Here is a 19430-nt window from a genome sequence, read left to right as displayed (position 1 = left end):
CCCTTGAGACCTGGATTTAGTTTGCGTGAACCTCCTTACTGGTGGGTCCAGGCGGTTGAGCCACTGTGTCCATGCCACCAGCAGAGCTCAGCTGAGGGGGACGTGAATCCCTGTAAGTGGAACCCAAGTCACAGGAGTGGAGGGGACCCAACGGCCACAATGTCTCTAGAATCCAGGGTCCTCCACTGCAGTGTCCAAAATAACGGTGACCTTGGGGTCTTGGTCTAGTTTCCGTGTTGGACTAGGGTCTGCAGTGGGCTTGCAGACATCTCAGTAAGGATCCCCCCCCACCCCAGGACACCCTGCTCAAAACACTGTGACTTTCAGTGACCCTCTCAGGGAAGACTTGCTGTTGCATTTGTCCTCCTAGGAAACTAGTTGAGGATAGAGAGGGTGTCCCTAAACCGTGAAATGCTGCTGAGATGGGTTTGAAATATCAGATCTACCGATATGAGACCACGGGGTTGCTGTTCAGGTCTCCCCATCCAGCTATCTGAGTGGGTTTCTTCTAGACTCTGCTTCCATAGTGCACATCAACCCTGCCACCCGCCGCCCCCCTAGACCTGCCCTAACACTCACAATCCTGCCTGGGAGCCCAGGGCTGTGCTTGGCACTGGGTGGGCCCAACTTGCCCTATCCTCTGCACAGATCCCCAGGGGTCTCCCCACCAATACCCAACAGCCCCCTGGGACCCGCACCTGCCGGCCCTCCTTCTCACCAACACCCCCCAACCCAAACCAGGGCACATTGCCGAGTCTGCTCTGTCTGCTACCTCCTGGCCCTGCCCACGGAAGACACATAAAAGCAGTCAGCCAGCACTGGAAAAATTGATTTATGCAACACATTAGTACTTTATTTCCAAAGTGGGAATGCAAGGATGTAAAGCCGTTTGCATTCCAGTTTACAAGCTTGCAGCAGTGAGGTTTGCCTGGAAACCCACGCTGGGTGGGTGCCCTGTGAGGGCGGCGCTCTTCCTGTGCACCTGGCATCAGCGTGAATGCTGCGCGGGAGTGGCCTTTCATGTCAATTTGCACCGGGGTGTGAGGAACCTACATTGTAGGGGGGTGAGATGGGAACTGCCTTGATGACAGTAATTGTGAGTGTATTCAAAACCAACCACAATAAGAAAATACCAGCACAACAAATAAAACCACAGTGCAGTGTGTGAACCATTTGGATAGAACACAGAAGGACTGATTGTGACTCAAAGTCATAAAAAAACACAAAAAATCAGGGCGTCCGGATATCGCCTTTTCACGAAAGTTTATAAAAAAGATATTGTGCGCCTACTGGAGGCCCAGTACTCTTACGGATTCGCAGTTGTTACCACCCTTCCCCAAAGCCAATATAATTTATTCCCATTTTCCAGAACAGCATTAATTTGGGTAAACCAAGGTCTTTTATGGCAAAGATATATAATTAGTTCCAATGGATGATCCATTAAGTGTATTTGTGTGTATACGTATATACAAGTACACCTATCTTACAATAGGAAATATTTTTACTTCGAAAAATGCAGCGTAGTTTTTTGAAGAAAGATTGCTCAATTTACAACACTAAGGATTTATTTACTTATTTATTTATTTATCTGTGGTACGCGGGCCTCTCGCTGTTGTGGCCTCTCCTGTTGCGGAGCACAGGCTCCAGATGCACAGGCCCAGAGGCCATGGCTCATGGGCCCAGCCGCTTCGCGGCATGTGGGATCTTCCCGGACCGGGGCATGAACCCGTGTCCCCTGCATCGGCAGGCGGACTCTCAACCACTGCGCCACCAGGGAAGCCCTAAGGATTTACTTTTATTTTATTTTTTTAACATCTTTATTGGAGTATAATTGCTTTATACTGTGTGTGTTAGTTTCTGCTTTATAACAAAGTGAATCAGCTGTACATATACGTATATCCCCATATAATCCGTGGACGTGTGTGAGCTGAGAGATGAGCACATCGCTATCGTCTGTAGCCTCCTTGGCACAATCAACGTGTTTTTACATTTTCTACGGCTCCTGTTTGTTCGCCAGTGTGAACGCTGGATGAGGACCCACAACTCCTGAACCCCAGGCGTCTCACACATTGTTTCTTCTTGGGATATTTGCTGAACGACGAATGTGCACCGGACAAGGGTAGCCACCTTCCACGCTATCTCAGGGAACGAGGCTCTCAGTACTGTTGTGGCCACTGTCACACCCATGTTTCTGATTGTAATCATAGCACTATTTCTATATTCCTATGAATATGGAAATATATTATGTTCTTTCCCTCCCCGAAGTGTGGCTCAGAGCCATGAAGCAGCTCACCAGGACCGTGCGGGATTTAGATCCCATTCAGGCTGATCCTGAAACCCACGCTTGCAGCCAGAATGCCTCCTTGCCTCCCAGGCTCTAAATGAGAATAGTGATAGAAAACTCTGTCTTCAAAGCAGGTGTTTAAAAATATCAATCCTGAAAATGTATTTTGCAGAGAAACCTACCTGCTCCTCAGTTAATTGTAGTTATTTTGCATTTTCTTCTTTGCCTTTTATATTTTTAGCAGTTTATAAATCACAAAGCAGAACTCTTTGATTGCCGGAGATTAAAACAATCCAGTCTACCCTAGACTAAGGGGAGCAAATGGGCCTACCATAGAATGTTCTCATTTATTAGAAAATAGTCCTGGGTCATCAGGTTATTCCTGCTGCTGGGTGATTTGACCCTCTCCCGCCACCAACCTGATTCAGGCAGGACCAGCAGGGCTGGAGGTTGCCCCCAACAAAAGGCAATTGGGACAGTTTTTACCACTCAGTCCCGGCTTGGGTTTTTCCTTCCTTAGCCAGTGCTTCATTATTTTGCATGAAACACTAATGGGGAAACATTAAAAATTTAATGTAATCTGTATCTTATCAGTTTCCTCAAGGGTGAAGGCATCTCCTAAGAGTACAAGGCTCTTAACAGTAGAAACAGAAAAATCTGAAACCATGTGAAAGGAGGGGAAAACAGGTACACTGCCCCGCAGAATCAGTGGTCCCTGACTTGGGCGTGTGCCAGAGGCCTCCAGAGGCCTGTGGAGCACCCCTGTTGAACCGGGCGCCTGGTTCAGGTCTGCTTGGGTTTCTAAGCTAATTTCTTTACTTAATACGCTTTGAGCTTCCTGGCAGGCATGGGAAAATGGAAGCACTTCCCATTTTAGCGTTTTCCATTTACAGGAAGTGTAATTTCACTCCTGTGTAGATTACAAATCATCAAATTTTAGAAAAGGTTGAGGTGGATGGCTTACATAATCCTCACACTCAGACACCAGTTCTTCAAGAGGGACAAACGTTTTCCTGGTACTCAATTCATAAAAGAAATGTGGGGGGTAGTTTCCTTTATAAGGGGTTTTGAAGTTTTAAGGATATTGTCTTTATATGACTTTTCAAATTTTCCAACTTTAAAGAAATACATGTCTACTCTAGTAGCAGTATAAAATACAGAATTAAAACTATTAACTTTTTTTACATTTTCCCACATTATTCTATATGTTCATATATAAAATTAAGATAATTAAATATAGTGTTGTAAATTCTGCTTTTTGCACTCACCAATAATTGCATGTATATCTTTCCATGATAATAAATACATAGAGAGCCCCATCATCTTTTAATGCATGTATTGTATTTTGGTATATTCATGGACAGCAGTTTATTAAATTTTCTCTTGTTGAGCATTGAGTTGTTTCTAATTTCTCAGTCATGAAATGCTGTACCTTCAACTCCTTTGTAAAACATATTTGCTCACTGGTGAAATTATTTGCTTGACAAAATCCTAAAAGTGAAATTGCTAAGTCTGAACTTATGCCACTTGGAAAAGCTCTTGAAACATTTTGCCAAATGCCCTCTGGAAAGGTGTTAGCAATGTCAAGACCGACTAGTGGAAGGTAAAGGTACGGATCTCTTCCCACGAGCACCGACCATGAAAAGAGAAATACTACTGTTATTTCTCTAATACTCCAACATTTATTTATTGGCCACTTATATTTCTTGCTTTGAATGTATTTGTTAATATCCCTTGTCTTATTTCTATTGGTATAATATATATATTTTTATCATTGGCTGCTTTTAGAATGAGGATATGAATCTTCTGTCTGACGTATTTTCCCAACAGGTTTGTCTTAAAATTTTTTGGCGGTATTTTTTAATATTAAAAGTTTATTTTTTTCTTCATGATTTCTGGCTTCAGCGGCCTCTTTGGAAGATATTTTCCATTATCCACATGTTATAAACCAGTTCCGTATTTCGAGGTCACCTGTCGAAGGTTGTAAATTATCCATTTAAAGCTGTATTCCAGGAGCAGTTTTCTTTTGTTCTATGGTGAGACCTGGATCTTCCTTTCTGTTTTGTTTCCAAATAGTTGTCACTATATCATCTATTGAAAAAAATCTGTCCTGGGCTCAGGGGTTTAAAATGATTTCTTTATCTGTCCATTTCTAGATTCTCTCTTCTGCTCTCCCATGACTGTCATATTTTTCATAGTGTTACACTTGTGTAACGTTTTTACAATATTACGTTGCAATATATTTATCTGCTAGAATAAGCTCATTCGTGTGCATTTTCTCTTCCAAGTGAACTCTTTAATAATTTCCGACACTCTCTTCCACCTATGTTTTACAAAAGCTGCAGAGGTTCTCTGTGTCTGCGTCATCCCTGGTGATAAATGAAAGCTGAGGCGGTAACTCTGTAGGGAAGACTGGGCTTGGGGACAGCAGCGGCGGACAAGTGTCAGAGTAATCCAAGACCAGAATTCAGAACCTGGAGAGCAGATGTAAATCCCTGAAGCTATCTTCCTTGATTTTTATGGTTTTCAGTTGAACTGCTGACCATGGAAGTCCAAGTCATACAACTTGCACTTGGAGGTAAGGGCCACGGACATGGGTGTTGCTATGTTGGCCTTGGACTCTGGATCTGTGGTGAGCGGGGTTTGCATTTGAGCTTCACAGGTGAAAAGTCTGAGCCAGTTGTTGTGAAAGTGAAGAGCTGCCATCTCTTTTCTGGATGTGGTCCAGGGATGCTGCGGACCAAGCCAGCCACCTTCTAGAAGCAGCTTTGGAGGTGCTCAGTGCTCTGATGGGTGCCCAGGGACCTGCACCGTGGAGGATGGAAACAGTTATCACAGGCTGCAGGGTGTTAGGATCGGGTGCTGCTGGTGCCCCGCCATAGAAAGGCCCAGAATGATAAACAGGCGCCTCGGACTTGGAGCAACAACTCCTCCTGACGAAGTGACCTGCCGGGGATGTTTACCGCAACTGTGATCTCAGGTCTCTGAATTCATCTACCCCCTGGACAGGGCTCATCCTTCCCATCTGTGTTTGGGTGAGAATCTTGCAGAGATGAAGATTTTTGTTTTAGTCCGATTTTTTGATAGAATTGCTCTTTCTGAAAATAATTACACTGCACGTCCGGGTTCAGGTGAAGCCATTCCTTTTCTGTGAAGGCAAGTCAGCTCCACAGGATGGATGGAGGGTGGACGCCTGCCTTCCTGTGCATCCTGGCAGAAGAGCAGTGGGCAGGGAGGGTCTGCAGTCAGCGTCTAGGTCTGTAGAGGTGTCAGCTCAGGCAACAGATGATTCCCAAGCCAAAACAGGTGATTTTGCCCTTCCGATGGGAAAGCAGGGCCAAACTACCCCAGGTGATTTACACATCTGTTTGGAGTTCTGTGGGATCCCTAGCTCATTCTGAATCTCTTGGGAGAAGGAGAAGTCATTCTGTCTCTGTTTGTTTGTTTTTTAATAACTCAGGGAAGGTTATTCAGTGTGCTGAGAAATGGAGTGGCCAAGGTTCTAAATCCGGAAAGCCTGGGTTCTAGTTCTAATTCTGCTAATTATGAGCGTGTGACCTTCGATCAGTATTTCCCTTCTCCTAGTCTCAGTCTGCTTATTCATAAAATAGCAAGAGATTTGAAAAATGCCTGCTGTGGGGTTGTGGATCAAAAGTGCTAAGATTGGGCTTCCCTGGTGGCGCAGTGGTTGAGAGTCCGCCTGCCAATTCAGGGGACGCGGGTTCGTGCCCCAGTCCAGGAAGATCCCACATGCCGCGGAGCGGCTGGACCTGTGAGCCACGGCCGCTGAGCCTGCGCGTCTGGAGCCTGTGCTCCGCAATGGGAGAGGCCACAGCAGTGAGAGGCCCATGTACCGCAAAAAAAGAAAAAAAAATGTGCTAAGGTTTATGCAAGCTAATGGGATCTACAGACGTGTGGATACAAATATAACCACGTGTGGGAGGATGGAGGGATCCCACACAGCCCACATCCATGCCTGAGAGGTTCTGGAGCTGGAGCTCCACTTGGTCACGGCCCAGCCAGGCCACACGCTGACCCTAATGTGGTTATGTGTGGGCATTCCTGCCTCAGACCCTCATGGAGGCTGGGGTGCTCTTGTCTCTCAGGAAGAGAAACACTAGAGCCAGGCGAAGGCCGGCTTCTGTCTTCTGTATCACAGGCGCTGTCCCCATGCGATACACTCTGTGTGAAAAGAATGCCCCTTTTTCTCTTCATATTCAGTTTTCTCATCGACAGCATACGGGCCTTGGACTGGATAATCTGTGATCATAGAATCTGGGATCTAGGCTCCACAGTTAGAATTCCCCACATGAACCCCAGACCTCTAGGTAGCCTGGCGTTCCCACTCTAAAGAGGAATATTCTAAAATAACACCTCTGCGGCTGGGGGCTTCCAGAAGACCTTGGCTGCCATCCTGGAACGGTGGCACCACCAAACCTTGTCCAACTTGTACAGACACACTGGGAACGTGCTTTATCTGATTTCTTTTATTTCCCCATTGTACTGTGCATGGCGCCTCCCCAAGGCTCAGGTGTCACTCAGGGCAGGTCCCTTTCAGTAGCCTACAGTTTCCTTTTCCTTCTTATTGAAGGGGTTGTAGGGTTTCACAGTTGTGACCATTCTAGATAGTGGCCCCTGGTGACGGAAGAGGTCAACTGCCGTTTCTCTCCGTAAGATGCTGTAAGAGAATGGAGGGGAAAAAAGACACATAAAATAAAATAAAAGCATATAACCTCATCTATCCTCCAACTAATGATACACACGTCGGGGTGTGGGGGGGCAGGGAGAGAGAGAGGAGGAGCACAGAACAGAAAGAAAATGGTTAGTCCTTGTGTGTATTGTTTCCTTTATTTCATTTATTTGCATTCAGTTCATTGATTGCATTCTATGCATTCTATTGCCATCAGTTTCATTGACTGAAAATCTACTTTGTGCCTAGAATTACAGTAGGTGCTAAGAATACAGAAAACACAGACAAAGGAGGTGAGGCTGCAGAGAGGCAGCTGAATAACCCAGGGCTACCACACAAAGCCTCCGTGGGGGTGGGCTCAGGGTGTGAGGGCACCCAGAGGCAAGGTCACCTTTCTGGGTTGGGGAAGGACATCCACCCACTGTCTATGTCAGGGAGGAATCAGGAGGGTCACAGTAAAGGCCAGCTGGTGCAAAGGTCAGAGTTCAGGGAGACAGGAAGATGGGAGGGCATGGAGCATGCGGGCGGGGCTGGGAGGGGGAGAGGGAGACAAGGGCAGAGGCTGGAGGGGCCCCGTGCGGGGCTGAGCGCTGGCTTCACCCTGCAGGTGGGGTAACCTGGTGGCTCCCTCATGATACTCTCAACCCACACCTTAGTCTGCTCGTCTCTCCAATGGAAATGATGCCCTACCAAGTTTCTGCTGAGAATTACAAGAAAGGAAATAACCGTGAAAATGTAGAATACTATGCATGTAAATGACGCTTTCCAAACACCTGTTGTGTCCAGAGGTGTCCACCTCAGCATGGACCTGGGTCACGCCATCTCTCTTGAGCAACTGCACACAGCCTGTAGCGATTCTCCCATGAATCTGCTGCTACTTGAATCACACACACACCGCGATGCTCATATGGGGCAGAAGTTATAGAGGACACGGCAGATGAATCTCAAGCACGCTGTTTTTATGCTGCGATTATCATGAAGTAACAATAGTTTTTTCTGATGTTGTGAAAAAATGCTGTTGAAATGAGAACTCCTGCTTCTGTGAAGGTTGAATTCTGGTGTGAGGGATGCACAGGAAACACTGAGCTGTGATGGAAACAGGAGTGGACGCCCTACCTTCAGACCTGGAGACTCACAGAATCCCTCTGACCCATCTCCTGCACCCCGTCTCCCCGCCTTGAACCCCTGTCCCATAATCCCTTCCCTGCTCCTTTGCATCTCCTCTCAACAGTACCCATCCTAGGGCACTGCTGGTGTCCTGCACACCACCCTCAGCATGTGTTATGGGGACCGCACGGCCCTCCCTCCCTTGGCATTGACATTCAAGGCCTAAGCCACTCAACCCCACTCAACCACCACTGCGGCCCATCGGCCACAAACTCCACCACAAGTGTGCCATTCTTGCCCTGGGCAGGAAGAGGGGCCCTCAGTCCTTCCCCCGGTTGTCCTGTGGGAGCTCTTCATGTGACTGCGAGAGGAGAGCCATGAGCTGGAGGAGGGAGAGGGCTGGCGGGGGGCGTGGAGCTGCGAGGGAGGGCAGGCTGGCTGCTCGAGGGGAAGGTCTGATGTAGAGAGGCCCTGGGCCTGGCCAGCCAGCAGCGAGGGAACAGGGCTGAAGGGGAGCTGGAACTCACAGGGAAGGAAGAACCTTTGAGGCAAGTGGGAGGTTGTCTTTCCGGGAGGAAAGGAAACAGGAGTAGTGGTGGGAGTAGCGATTCTGAAGTGGGAGGAGGACATGGGGGTGGTGGTCCACCGGAGCAGGTAGCCGGGGGGCCTGGGGAGCGGCAGAGCGGCCCTCTGAGGGGGAAGGTGGAGGGCTGCTGCCACCACGGGGTGGAGCCAGCTTTCCATGGAAGGAGAGCCGCGAGGGGAAGCCGCCAGGGCAGGCCCTGGGCAGGCGGCTTCTCAGGAACAGCGGGAGAAACAAAGAGCGCCTGGAGGCTGTCAGCTCACTAAGGGCTCGTGATACTCAACAGACAGAGACTCAGACTCTCATGGCCGCTGGAAGCTTTTAGCGAAGAGAAAACAACAAAAACACATTAAGTGTAGTGTCACAAAAGAGCAGAGGCACTACTTCACCACGGAGAACCTCAAAGACCTGACTTTTTCTGATCACAGGGGCCAGGACAGGTGCAGACCACTGGCCGCCCTGCTGCAGGCCGCCGGCCTGTGTCAGCAGAGTTCTGTTAAAAATTTACGCGCCTCCCTGTGCCTTCTCACTGCAAAGCCCCGCTGCCACGTCAGGAGCCCTTGTCTGGGGGGACGCAGGGGTGATCTGGGCTCCCAGCCCAACACGAGTCTGTCATTTCGTGTCACATAGTGGGTGACACTGTCTGTGTTTCCAGAGCCGGTGTGCACCCTGAGAATGAGAACCCCAGAGAAGACAGCTCCACGGGTCCTTGGGCCCCACTCTGGGACAGCAGGTGACAGCTGTGTGTGCAGTATGTGCGGGGTGAGTGCGGGGCTGCCAGGGGTCAGCAACCAGCCTGAATCTGCCGCTGTGGCCATTACCCCAAATGGCCTAAAGACTCAGCCTCTTTTCTCAGGTAGCAACAGTGACCACAGTAGGAACAGAAGTAGTAACGGTGGAGGCTAGTTTCCCACGTAGGAATAAAGATTCCTCTGAAATATATTAGGGACTTTGGACCGCTAGCTCACATGGCGGCAGAAAAACGCCAGACCACAAGGCTGTCGGGGACGAGGTCTGAGAGATTTGGGGTGAGAAGATGGGCTGTGGACAGAAACGGCGACGGGTGAGAACCGGCTGCATTTGCCAGAAAAAGTATCCTTGAGTTTGCTCTCTCCTCGATCGTGAATTGCCCAGACTCAGGGCGTTACCCTGGCTTTTCTGGGCAATAAGTCTAAACGACAGATATAAGAATGCATTTAATTTTCACGCTGTTTCTTTAGGTCCTTCAGAGGAAGTAAAACACTGTGTCTAAATTTCTACCAGCCCTTCCTTTGGAATTTGTGTGACGTTTGACAATGTGTCTTGAGAGAAAATGGACTGAATGCAAAACACCAGCCTAGAAAGCCAATGACCCTCTTTAAAATGTTTCCCACCGGGTGGCCCAGAGAGGCCGGCCAGTTGGCAAACTGTCCGAGCTAAGCTCAGTTGACGATGCGCCCCGTCACCTTGTGGTCACTGCCCTTACCACGCGGCTCTCTACACACAGCTCACACCGCGGCCGGCGGTGACCTGAGAGCTGCCTCCCTAAGACCCCACGGCTGCGCGATGAGGGCTGCCTGGGGCAGGCAGAGGCCTGCCCTCGAGTATCTGTGAGACGAAGCCCACTGCCCCGAGAATCACGGCGTGGACCACCTCCTCCTTTCGTGAAGTCTTCGCTGCACCCACACAGATGCCCTGCTGGCCTGGAACCTCAGTTTCCTTACCTGTCAAATGGGAAGACAAGAGACCTTCCTCACAGGGTCACAGGGCTGATGAGACCAGTCAGTCCTTACAGGGCAGTGTCCCAGAAGCCCTCAGCTGTTAAGTGACTGTCACTATGAAGACACTGGGCATCCTCCAGGGTAACTGTTTATCCCTCGCTCACCGCTAGACTGGGAGCTCCTTGCAAACTGGGTCTAACTCTTGTGAATTCCTGGCACTGTAAACATTTGTTGACACAACATTTGTTGAATGAACCACACGCACACGAGTGTATGACTAGTGAACTGATGTATGAACTGCGGGCCGAGGTCCACGAGGCCCCGCCACGTCCTGCCTCTCGGGATGATCAGGAAGCCCATCAGGGCAGGAGCTCGGACTCTGCCTGCAGGTCAGCACCCACCAGCCCCCCTGACCGCCCAGCTTCCTGGGTCTCTGCCCAGGCTCTCTCTCCGACGTCACCCTGCCTTTTCTTCTGCATAGCATGTGTCTCTGTCCAAAATCGTTTTAATTCATGTCTTCAGATACTTGTATGCCTCTTTGCTTCTGTCTTTCACGCCAGAACGTAGGTTCCTGAGAGCCTGGAGCTTTCCCGCTCAAACCGGTGAGCACAGAGCCTTCAGCAGTGCCTGGCCCAGGGTGGGTGCTCAAAGAATGTTTCAGGAATGAGTGGATTCTCCACCAAAAAGGAGAAAAGGCACCAATGGAGGCGGGGGGCTGCATTGGTCCCCCTCCCAGATGCACACCCACCGACCCACCACGAGAGCGTATTTACTGGCACGGGGCCAGCCTCTGGACCCCGCATTTGCATCTTCAGAGCTGTGTTATCTTATTTGCAAGGCCAGGACGTCCATAAGACGCTTTCAGATTTGAGGTGTAAGGAGCAATAATGCGTTGCTTCTCACTGGCAGCTTCAACACACAGGGTCTGCGCTAAACTCCCATCAGATGTCTCCTGTTTTCAATTTGCAAAACAGCGTTTAAAAATATATATGGCTTTCAACCGAATGTTGTCTTTCGTGAAAGGTAAGGTGGCTATTCACAAGAAGTGAATACGTGTCCCGTGCAGTGTGTTCCATGCACGTTCTGAGGATCATGCAGAAGGGTGATGTGTATGCAGAGCTGAGCCCAAGAGGCAAAGATGCCATCCACCTAAGATGCATTAAACATCTTAATATGCTCCTTTGAGCAGCAACAGTGGGGAATGGACTCTTCTGTCTTTTTGGACTCGACACCCTATTTTTTAAACAACGTAAATGTACTCTCAGTACTGAATGGCTCTTTAATGGGCTAATCATCATTAGGACACCTCCCCACCGCGTATCTGAGCGCACTGAGTAATAGGACTCGTACTTACTGGTGCACTCCTGGATCGGGCGAGGGGGTCGTTGATGGACGACGAGAATTTGCTGGATGGGTGGCTGTGAAATGAACCTTACCAGCGTATCCTGGAATATTTGCAGAGCTAAAGGAAAGAGGGCAAGAAAGGAAAGGAAAATAACCATCTGTGAAATAGTCACGGTCACCAGCACCCAACTATGAAAACACAAAGGAGGACGCAGTCTAAAGGTTTTGTCCCACGTCAGGGCTGGAAATCTGGCTGCCAGACAGGAAAGCGTGCAGGCAGGGGCCAGAGATGTGCAGATGACAGCCCTGCTCTAGGACTAAAGAAACTTACTTCAGGTCCATGTTTTTCTACTGTTTCAATTTGCATGTGTTTTACATACATGATTCACAGCTGAGCTCTGTTTTCTAATGAAGGAGGACAGGCTTTCCTTACCAAAGAGTGGACCTGGGTCCCACACAGAGCTCTGTGACACCAACTCCAATATCAGTCACAACTGTGATTTTGTTTTTTTGTTTTTTGTTTTTGATACGCGGGCCTCTCACTGCTGTGGCCTCTCCCGTTGCGGAGCACAGGCTCCGGACGCACAGGCTCAGCGGCCATGGCTCACGGGCCCAGCCGCTCCGCAGCATGTGGGATCTTCCTGGACCGGGGCACGAACCCGTGTCCCCTGCATCGGCAGGCGGACTCTCAACCACTGCGCCACCAGGGAAGCCCACAACTGTGATTTTTAAATAATATTTATGTCTTGTCACCGTTAAAGTACTGATTTCATATAATTTCCTGAAATTGCACAAATTTAACTCAATTCCACTTACTCCTCTGCTTCCCTGGTCCTTTTCCCCTCCAGAGAGAGAGAGAGTAAAAGAACAACACAAGAAGGTCTGGCAGGGTTTTTCAGTGTGGGTATAAAATCCCTCTCTAGAACGGCAAGCAAACTTCCAAAAGAAATACTTTAGTGGGTAATTCAGAGAAGTGTGAATAATAAGTATTGTTTTTGCCATTTTTACAGCGTATAAAACCCTTTCCATGGATTATTTCCTGAGGAAGAGGTGGGCCCAGTCCCAGAGCCGCTTAAGATATGCAGCCTCACCCTCAGGTGCGAGGAAACGTGAGGTTGAGACTATTTTCAAAGAGCAAGCACACGCTCTCTGCAAATCACAAGGTTCCCTCCAATAACACCCATCGCTGTGAAGTTCAGCTCTCAGGGTCCTCTTGCTGCCATGGGCAGGAGAGCGCCAGGGCTCAGCTTGCCGCGGCCACTCCAGGGCCCCTCCTCGGGAGCGTGACATTCCTCTGGCGAGGGTCCTTATCCTCGACGGAGGCCCAGACGCAAGGCGAAGAGCAGCGAGGACCGAGCCCCCATGGAAGGCAGAGGGACGGCTCCTCCGAGGGTCTCCTGGTTTCGTCTCATGCTTTCCACACAACCAATAAGACAAGGAAACCTCCAATCAGCACTGACCGCAGGAGGAATTTCCAAAATATGGAGCTTCAGGGAGGGTGCGGCGTACAGCCAGGGACGGGCAGACAGTGGAGGGCGGGGCAATGAACGGGGTGGGCTCAGGGCCGGGGGCTCAGATCTGGGCCTCAGCTACGAGAGGGGCGACAGTAGCAAGCTCAAGGGCATGGGCAGGAGGGAGGCCAGATTCTACTTGTGTCTGTGGGCAGGCACGTCCTCTGGTGTCCTTCTGGGCACTGATGACGTGCCCCTGGCATCAGCACGTTACGGGAAATGACGTATCAGGTAGGAATTGCACTAGTAAAGTCCTGTGTCTCTTCCAAGCGCATCAGTCTACGACTTGCTGGCTTGCAGGCAATAAAGCAGGGGACCCCGATGCAGACAGAGTGAAGGGCAAGCACATCAAGGGCAACAGCAGGGTAAGCAGTGCAAGCTGATGGATCTTGTGGGGCCAGGAATATCAGGGAGCCAGGCCTGCCCTGCCCTTGTCTCGGCCAGCTGCAGCCCGAGGGTGCACGTGGCCTCCCAGCGCCCTGGGGGTCAAAGGGATTCAGTGAAGGTGAAAGCAACTGGCAAGTCTTTAGCACTTAGTAGATGCTCAATTAATCGAGCATGTAAGATTTTAAAGAAATAAGAACTGTACGAAATAGGGGCCTGGCAGGCGAGGAATGCAGTTCGTCCAGGACAGGCAGCCTGAGAGAGGTGAAGACAGACAGTGGCTTCCAAACGCTGCTGCGCCCTGACGACTCACGGGGATTTTTAAAAGGTACTGATGCCTTACTCCTACCCCCAGACATTCTGATTTAATTGGCAAGCCGTGTAACCTGGGAATTGGGGTTTTTAATCTCTCCAGAAAACTCCCATGGGTAACCAGGTTTGGAAGTCTCTGTTTCAGGCTTGTTGCAGGGACCTGGGTGAGTAAACCACTGCTGTCCAATTCTAGGCAGGGCCCTTCAGGTTTTCCCGGAATTTTCTTAAAGAATTGCAGCTGTATGTCACAGAGGTAACAAAAAAATGGGGCAAAATCATTCATGTGTTGTGTCTCTCCCCAAACATTCATTAAAGCTTCCATGCATGTTACAAAGGAAATCCCCTTCCTCTGCGCGAGAGGTTTTTTCCACTGCCCCTAAAACACCTGCAGAATGAAAATGCTTCTGAAGTCATAACCTTCCATCAGAGCAGTTAAGAAGTCAAAGGTGGAAGCAAGTGATGTGTCAATCACAAGAAGGGCTTGATATAAAACATCACCCCACTATATGTGCCTTGTGGCATTCAGGTTATTGATGTTAAACGGTATTATACATTACGTTATAATAATGATATTATATTACATCATATCTAAAAATAACACCCATGCACGAGTGGACTGAATTAAAGATAAGCTACTTAGGCCTGAGAAATGAATTCAGTTGCATAATAAACTGTCACATATTTGAAAACGAAAGTCCTCACCCACGCTGCTTCTAAAATCTATTCCATTTAACCCTTTGGCAGGGACATCACAGGGGGACTTTTTTCCGTCTTCAGTGCAACATGTTGACCTTATACAAGAGGAGAATAGTCTCTGGGGGACACTCTGCAGACCTGCGGCTGATGGGTGACACGATTTTTCAGATGGAAGAAACAGAGATATTAGAGACACGGAAATGTACAGGCTCTAAGAGAATTTCCAGAGCAATTGTACGTTCAAACCCACTCCCCCATTTAAGGAAAGCGAGAGAAACAGGAAACCATTTAAAGATAAGTGAAGTCTTCATGTTTGCCTTTGCTCCATAGTCTTTTGGACACCTTCTTTGGTGCCCAATTCCCACAATAAGCCTAGAGTTGGTTCACTAATGGGTAAATTTGAATAAATTGTTGCTTAAGTTTACAGCTAATTGGTTTTGCTCAGCAAAGCATAATAAAATAGAAATTAAATAACTTGAGAAATAAAAGGAACTTCAGTAAATCAGTTAGAACGAGGGAGCCCAGATGGTGTGTAATGAAAAGCTAAATAGAACATAAGGAAAACATGGAGAAAACCATGTTATACGTAGACTATAGGTCATGCATACGTGGATTAAAATTCCAGTGCGCACACGTTCTCTCTCTGTACCACAGGCCTGACGAATCCTCACTGAGTGTGCGCCCTTTGTGACACTTAACGTGAGTTGACTGGTTTAATCTCCCAACACTCTGGGTCGCTGGTCCTGGTATCATGCCCATTTCATAGATGCAGGCACTGGGGCCTCAGAAAGAGTCTAAGTCATGTGCCCGGAGACAACCGAGCTGGCAGGTGGCAGGACTGACCCGACCCAGAAGGCCCTGACACCCAGACTGCCAGCCGTGCCGGGAGAGCTGTGCTGGGTCAGGGTGGCCAGCGTCACTCAGGGTGTGGGTGTAGTGCACATTCAAGCCACTTGGGTCCTCGTTCAGCGAGAGCTATTCTGTGTCAAGTACAGATCGAGAAGAACTCAAACAGGCCTGACGCCTGACAGCTTTCACGTTAAGCAGTAAAGTTGTTAAATGCACGACTAGAGGTTTACAGAATCCAGGTGGGGCAAAGATCGCTGATGCAGAGTAAGAGCCAGAGGGTGTGAGAGGGACGCAGAGGGAGGCGCGGGCTCAGACTGCCCCAGGGCTGGCATCGGCCTTCAGGGCTGCCCCCGCCAGCCCTGTGCTCCTGGACACAGGATGGGAGCTTTCTGAACCACCTCTGCCCAAGTCAGGGGTGGGGGGATGTGCAGCTCCCTTGCAGGGGGCGGGGGGCCGGGTTAGCTGGGCCAAGTGCTGGCCCAGTGCACGTGTGGCCAGAGAAGCTGGCGGGCCTGGGAAGGCTGAGGGGAAGGAGGGCCTGGGAACTGGGACTGGTTTTGCTGACCGTTCTGTGAGAAATCTAGATAAGACCAGAGTCATGCTGGCCACTGGGCTGTGCCTCCCTGAATGTGGTAAGATGTGGTAAGATCCCCAGGACCTGCTCAGGAATTAGTGTCACTCCTACCGTCACCATGCTCTAGAGGATGTGCTTCTCCCTCTGTTCTCAGGGAACCTTCCCCTCTGGCATCCGGGAGGGGACACGGAAAGGAGCCGACAGCCCCATCAGAGCAGGGCTGACGCCCAGGAAGCGCTCACTGGCCAGAGGCTGCCCTGGGGACTGAGCGCTCATGGAATGAGTACCTGGGGCTCTTACATAATTTACTCTGCTTCAACCTCCCCATCTGTAAAGTGGGGAGAGAACCTATTCCCGCACCTCTGGCTTCATCACACTGCTTTGAAAAACAAATGAGAGAGTCGATGTGAAAGTTCTCAGAAAAGGCAGAAGTGTGGGCTAGTGTAAGGAACTGCTATTCATAGCCTGTCTTGAACCTGCCTTGTGGTCAGATTTTGTTAAAGGTGCAGTGCACCCGGGACAGGGGCAGGGCGGCCCCTTCTTCCATCTTAGACCTTGGCCCAGGGGTGCCTGGAGGTCACTTTGGACAATTACTCATGATTTGCAAATGCTTCATCAGAGAGACGACAGAGGTAAAGGCACAGTGAATACGAAACTGGGTGAAGTCCTGAAATAAAAGATTATGATTTAGTGGAAGACAGAGCGGTGGAGGCACCAGGCTGGTTTGGGAAACCAAACGGCAAACAGTGTCTGGAAAGCACCGGGTATGGGGTCGGAGGGCGCAGCCTCTGCTCTGTCACCTGGACGTGCCTCTCTCCTGCTCAAGCCCCAGCGTCCTCCTCGTTGGCAAAGGGAGGGGCTGGACCAGCTGAGATGCACATACGTGAGCTCCCACGTGGTCCATGGCAAAAGAAAAACACTCTCCCTTTCCTTAGGAAAGGGCAAGGTTCCATGCTTTTGGATCCCGAGTCTGCACAGATCTGCTGTTACACATCATTCTCTAGTCAGGCTCTTTGCACTGATGACTCCTGAATGCTAGGCATTTTCAAACAATGTGGGCCACAAAATAATTACTAACTGAAAACAAACTTCTCTTCCATCTCATTTTATAATAAGCTCTTGCAAAGAATATGGCTCTAGTATTTAAGAGTAGGATGAAAAAACAGATTGGGAAAAAAATGGGGGGGTCCCTACGTTAGTCTTACCTTGTTTGCTTGACACAGATTATGAGTGAGGATGGACTTTTTACCTTTTTTGTGTGTGTGTGTAATTTCTACTCAGTGCCTGAGCTTCAAGAACTGTTGAAGCCAATGGATATCATGGATTCTAGCTCCTAAACTAGGCCCAAGTTAGAAGTTAGGAACCTCAGTGGAAACTGAATTAATGTCTTGAGTTCCTTAACTAAATATCTTTTAATAACTGGCCCATCACTACCAAATCAGAAACTATTTTATTAATTTTAATGAGAAAACTCATGCAACAATTCTGCTCTTAAGGATTTGTTCTATAGAAATGGATGCATAAAACTGTGCAAAGATATATGTGGAGGATGTTTACTGCTGTATTTTTTTAACAAAAGGAGAGATTTTAGTAACTACTTGGCCTACGTAAACTATGATATAGCTTGTAGTGGAATATGACGCAGCCATTAAAAAAGATGTTCAAAGCCCTGCATAGAGCCTGGGAAAATGTCCATTGCACCTGTCAACCCAACACCGCCCCACACTCGCATGCACACACAGCGACATGCAGCTACCTACAGGCAGACATTCATGCACGTTTGGCGGTAAAGTCTAAAACATGTATCACTTTTCAACACTGGCCCTGAAAATGAAAGAGGTATTCCACTTTTGACAAACATATTTGAATGGTTTTTATAATAAACACATTTGGAAGGAAAAGAACATGCTATTTGGTGAGCTTTAAGGCCGGCATTGAAGGGGTGTGTGCCTACACATTGCACATACACTCTGGCTCCACTGTAAATTTTTACAATACTTCCAGGAAAGGATTTTGTAACATGCTTAAAAATGTTTATATATTTTGGCCTCATAGTCCATTTCAAGGAGTCTCCCTTAAGTAAATAACTCCAAATTAGAAGAAGATTCACTTAAAGAGTGTTTGACAGCATTATGTATCATAGCAAAAAATGGAAAGAATTTACATATGTAACCTAAGTGAACTAGTCAATGACAGTACATCTACACCAATAAAAAATCATGATGAGTTCATAATAACATGTACCCATGATGATGTTGCAATGTTAAGGTAGTAAAAATTATATATGTAGTATGATCATAGCTATATAAATATACAGATACAAGATTCAGGATGACAGATGGAAATATGTCAAAATATTAACAATGCCTATGTTTCTGTGTAAAAGTTTAGTTATATTTTTATTGTTATTAATTTTTCCTGTACTTTTTTCTATAATGATCAGATTCAGTTCTACAACTTTAAAAGTTATTTTTAAAACTATTAGTATAGGGCTTCCCTGGTGGCGCAGTGGTTGAGAGTCTGCCTGCCGATGCAGGGGACACGGGTTCGTGCCCCAGTCCGGGAAGATCCCACATGCCGCGGAGGGGCTGGGCCCGTGAGCCATGACTGCTGAGCCTGCGCATCCGGAGCCTGTGCTCCGCAATGGGAGAGGCCACAACAGTGAGAGGCCCGTGTACCGCAAGAAAAAAAACAAACAAACAAAAAAACAAAAAAAAAACTATTAGTATAATCACCACCAATACATTGGGCATGTCAAATGAGATGGTGGCCAGAATACAAAATCAACGAATGAGGAAAATTTGAAAACATTTACCCTTTGGGGAAATTGGTGATTCCAACCACCTGAACCCAAGAGGCAGTAGCCTTGACTCTGTCTGCAATGCGGCTTCCACTGAAGGAGTCGGGGCAAGTACAGCTCCTGTCCTAATTGTCACAGGTTATGAGAACCTTAAAGATGATCTCATAAACGTATTTCCCTTTAAGAAAGTTTAAGATGAGGAAACAAAGGAAGAGTCATATTTGCTTTTGAATAGGATGGAACTCTACTGGGCACAAAGTAAGTTGACGTGTTTCTGGGTTTTGGACCTTATGCAAATGATGTCATGTTGCATGCATTCTTCTGTACTTTGCTCAGTGTGGTACTGTGGAAAGGACATAACGTTTTGTTTAGAGATTCAAGTATATGTCTCCAAACTATCAAGCAAAGCAAGCAAAGGATAAGCACAAAGTCTGATGTGATGACTTCTGGGTTGGGGAAGGAGACCAAGGAGATGAGGTTGGGAGGAATATACAGGTGGCTTAAAAGATACAGTACTATGTCCTTAGCTAGGCCCGGGATGCACAGGCATTTCCTTGTTATTTTGCTTTATATGTTACATATGACACTATACATTT

The 19430-nt window shown here is 48.2% G+C and overlaps 1 protein-coding gene across 1 annotated transcript in view; it reads right to left on the bottom strand.

Annotated features, from left to right (window-relative positions):
* Window positions 1-6767: 6767 nt before the first annotated feature.
* Window positions 6768-19430, bottom strand: part of SPMIP7 (sperm microtubule inner protein 7) — a 57243-nt gene continuing 44580 nt past the window's right edge. Inside the window, exons 8-9 of the mRNA XM_019939909.2 lie at window positions 11719-11826; window positions 6768-6962 (exon numbers count right to left, since the gene is read on the bottom strand). Of these exons, the coding sequence (XP_019795468.2) occupies window positions 6839-6962; window positions 11719-11826 (232 nt within the window). The 3' untranslated portion in view covers window positions 6768-6838. The remainder of the gene's footprint in view (window positions 6963-11718; window positions 11827-19430) is intronic.

The sequence above is a fragment of the Tursiops truncatus genome, chromosome 9 (genome assembly GCF_011762595.2).
Source record: "Tursiops truncatus isolate mTurTru1 chromosome 9, mTurTru1.mat.Y, whole genome shotgun sequence".
Classification (NCBI taxonomy): domain Eukaryota; kingdom Metazoa; phylum Chordata; class Mammalia; order Artiodactyla; family Delphinidae; genus Tursiops; species Tursiops truncatus.
Note: the sequence above shows the minus strand (reverse complement) of the source record. Positions and strands in the feature narration are given on the sequence as shown.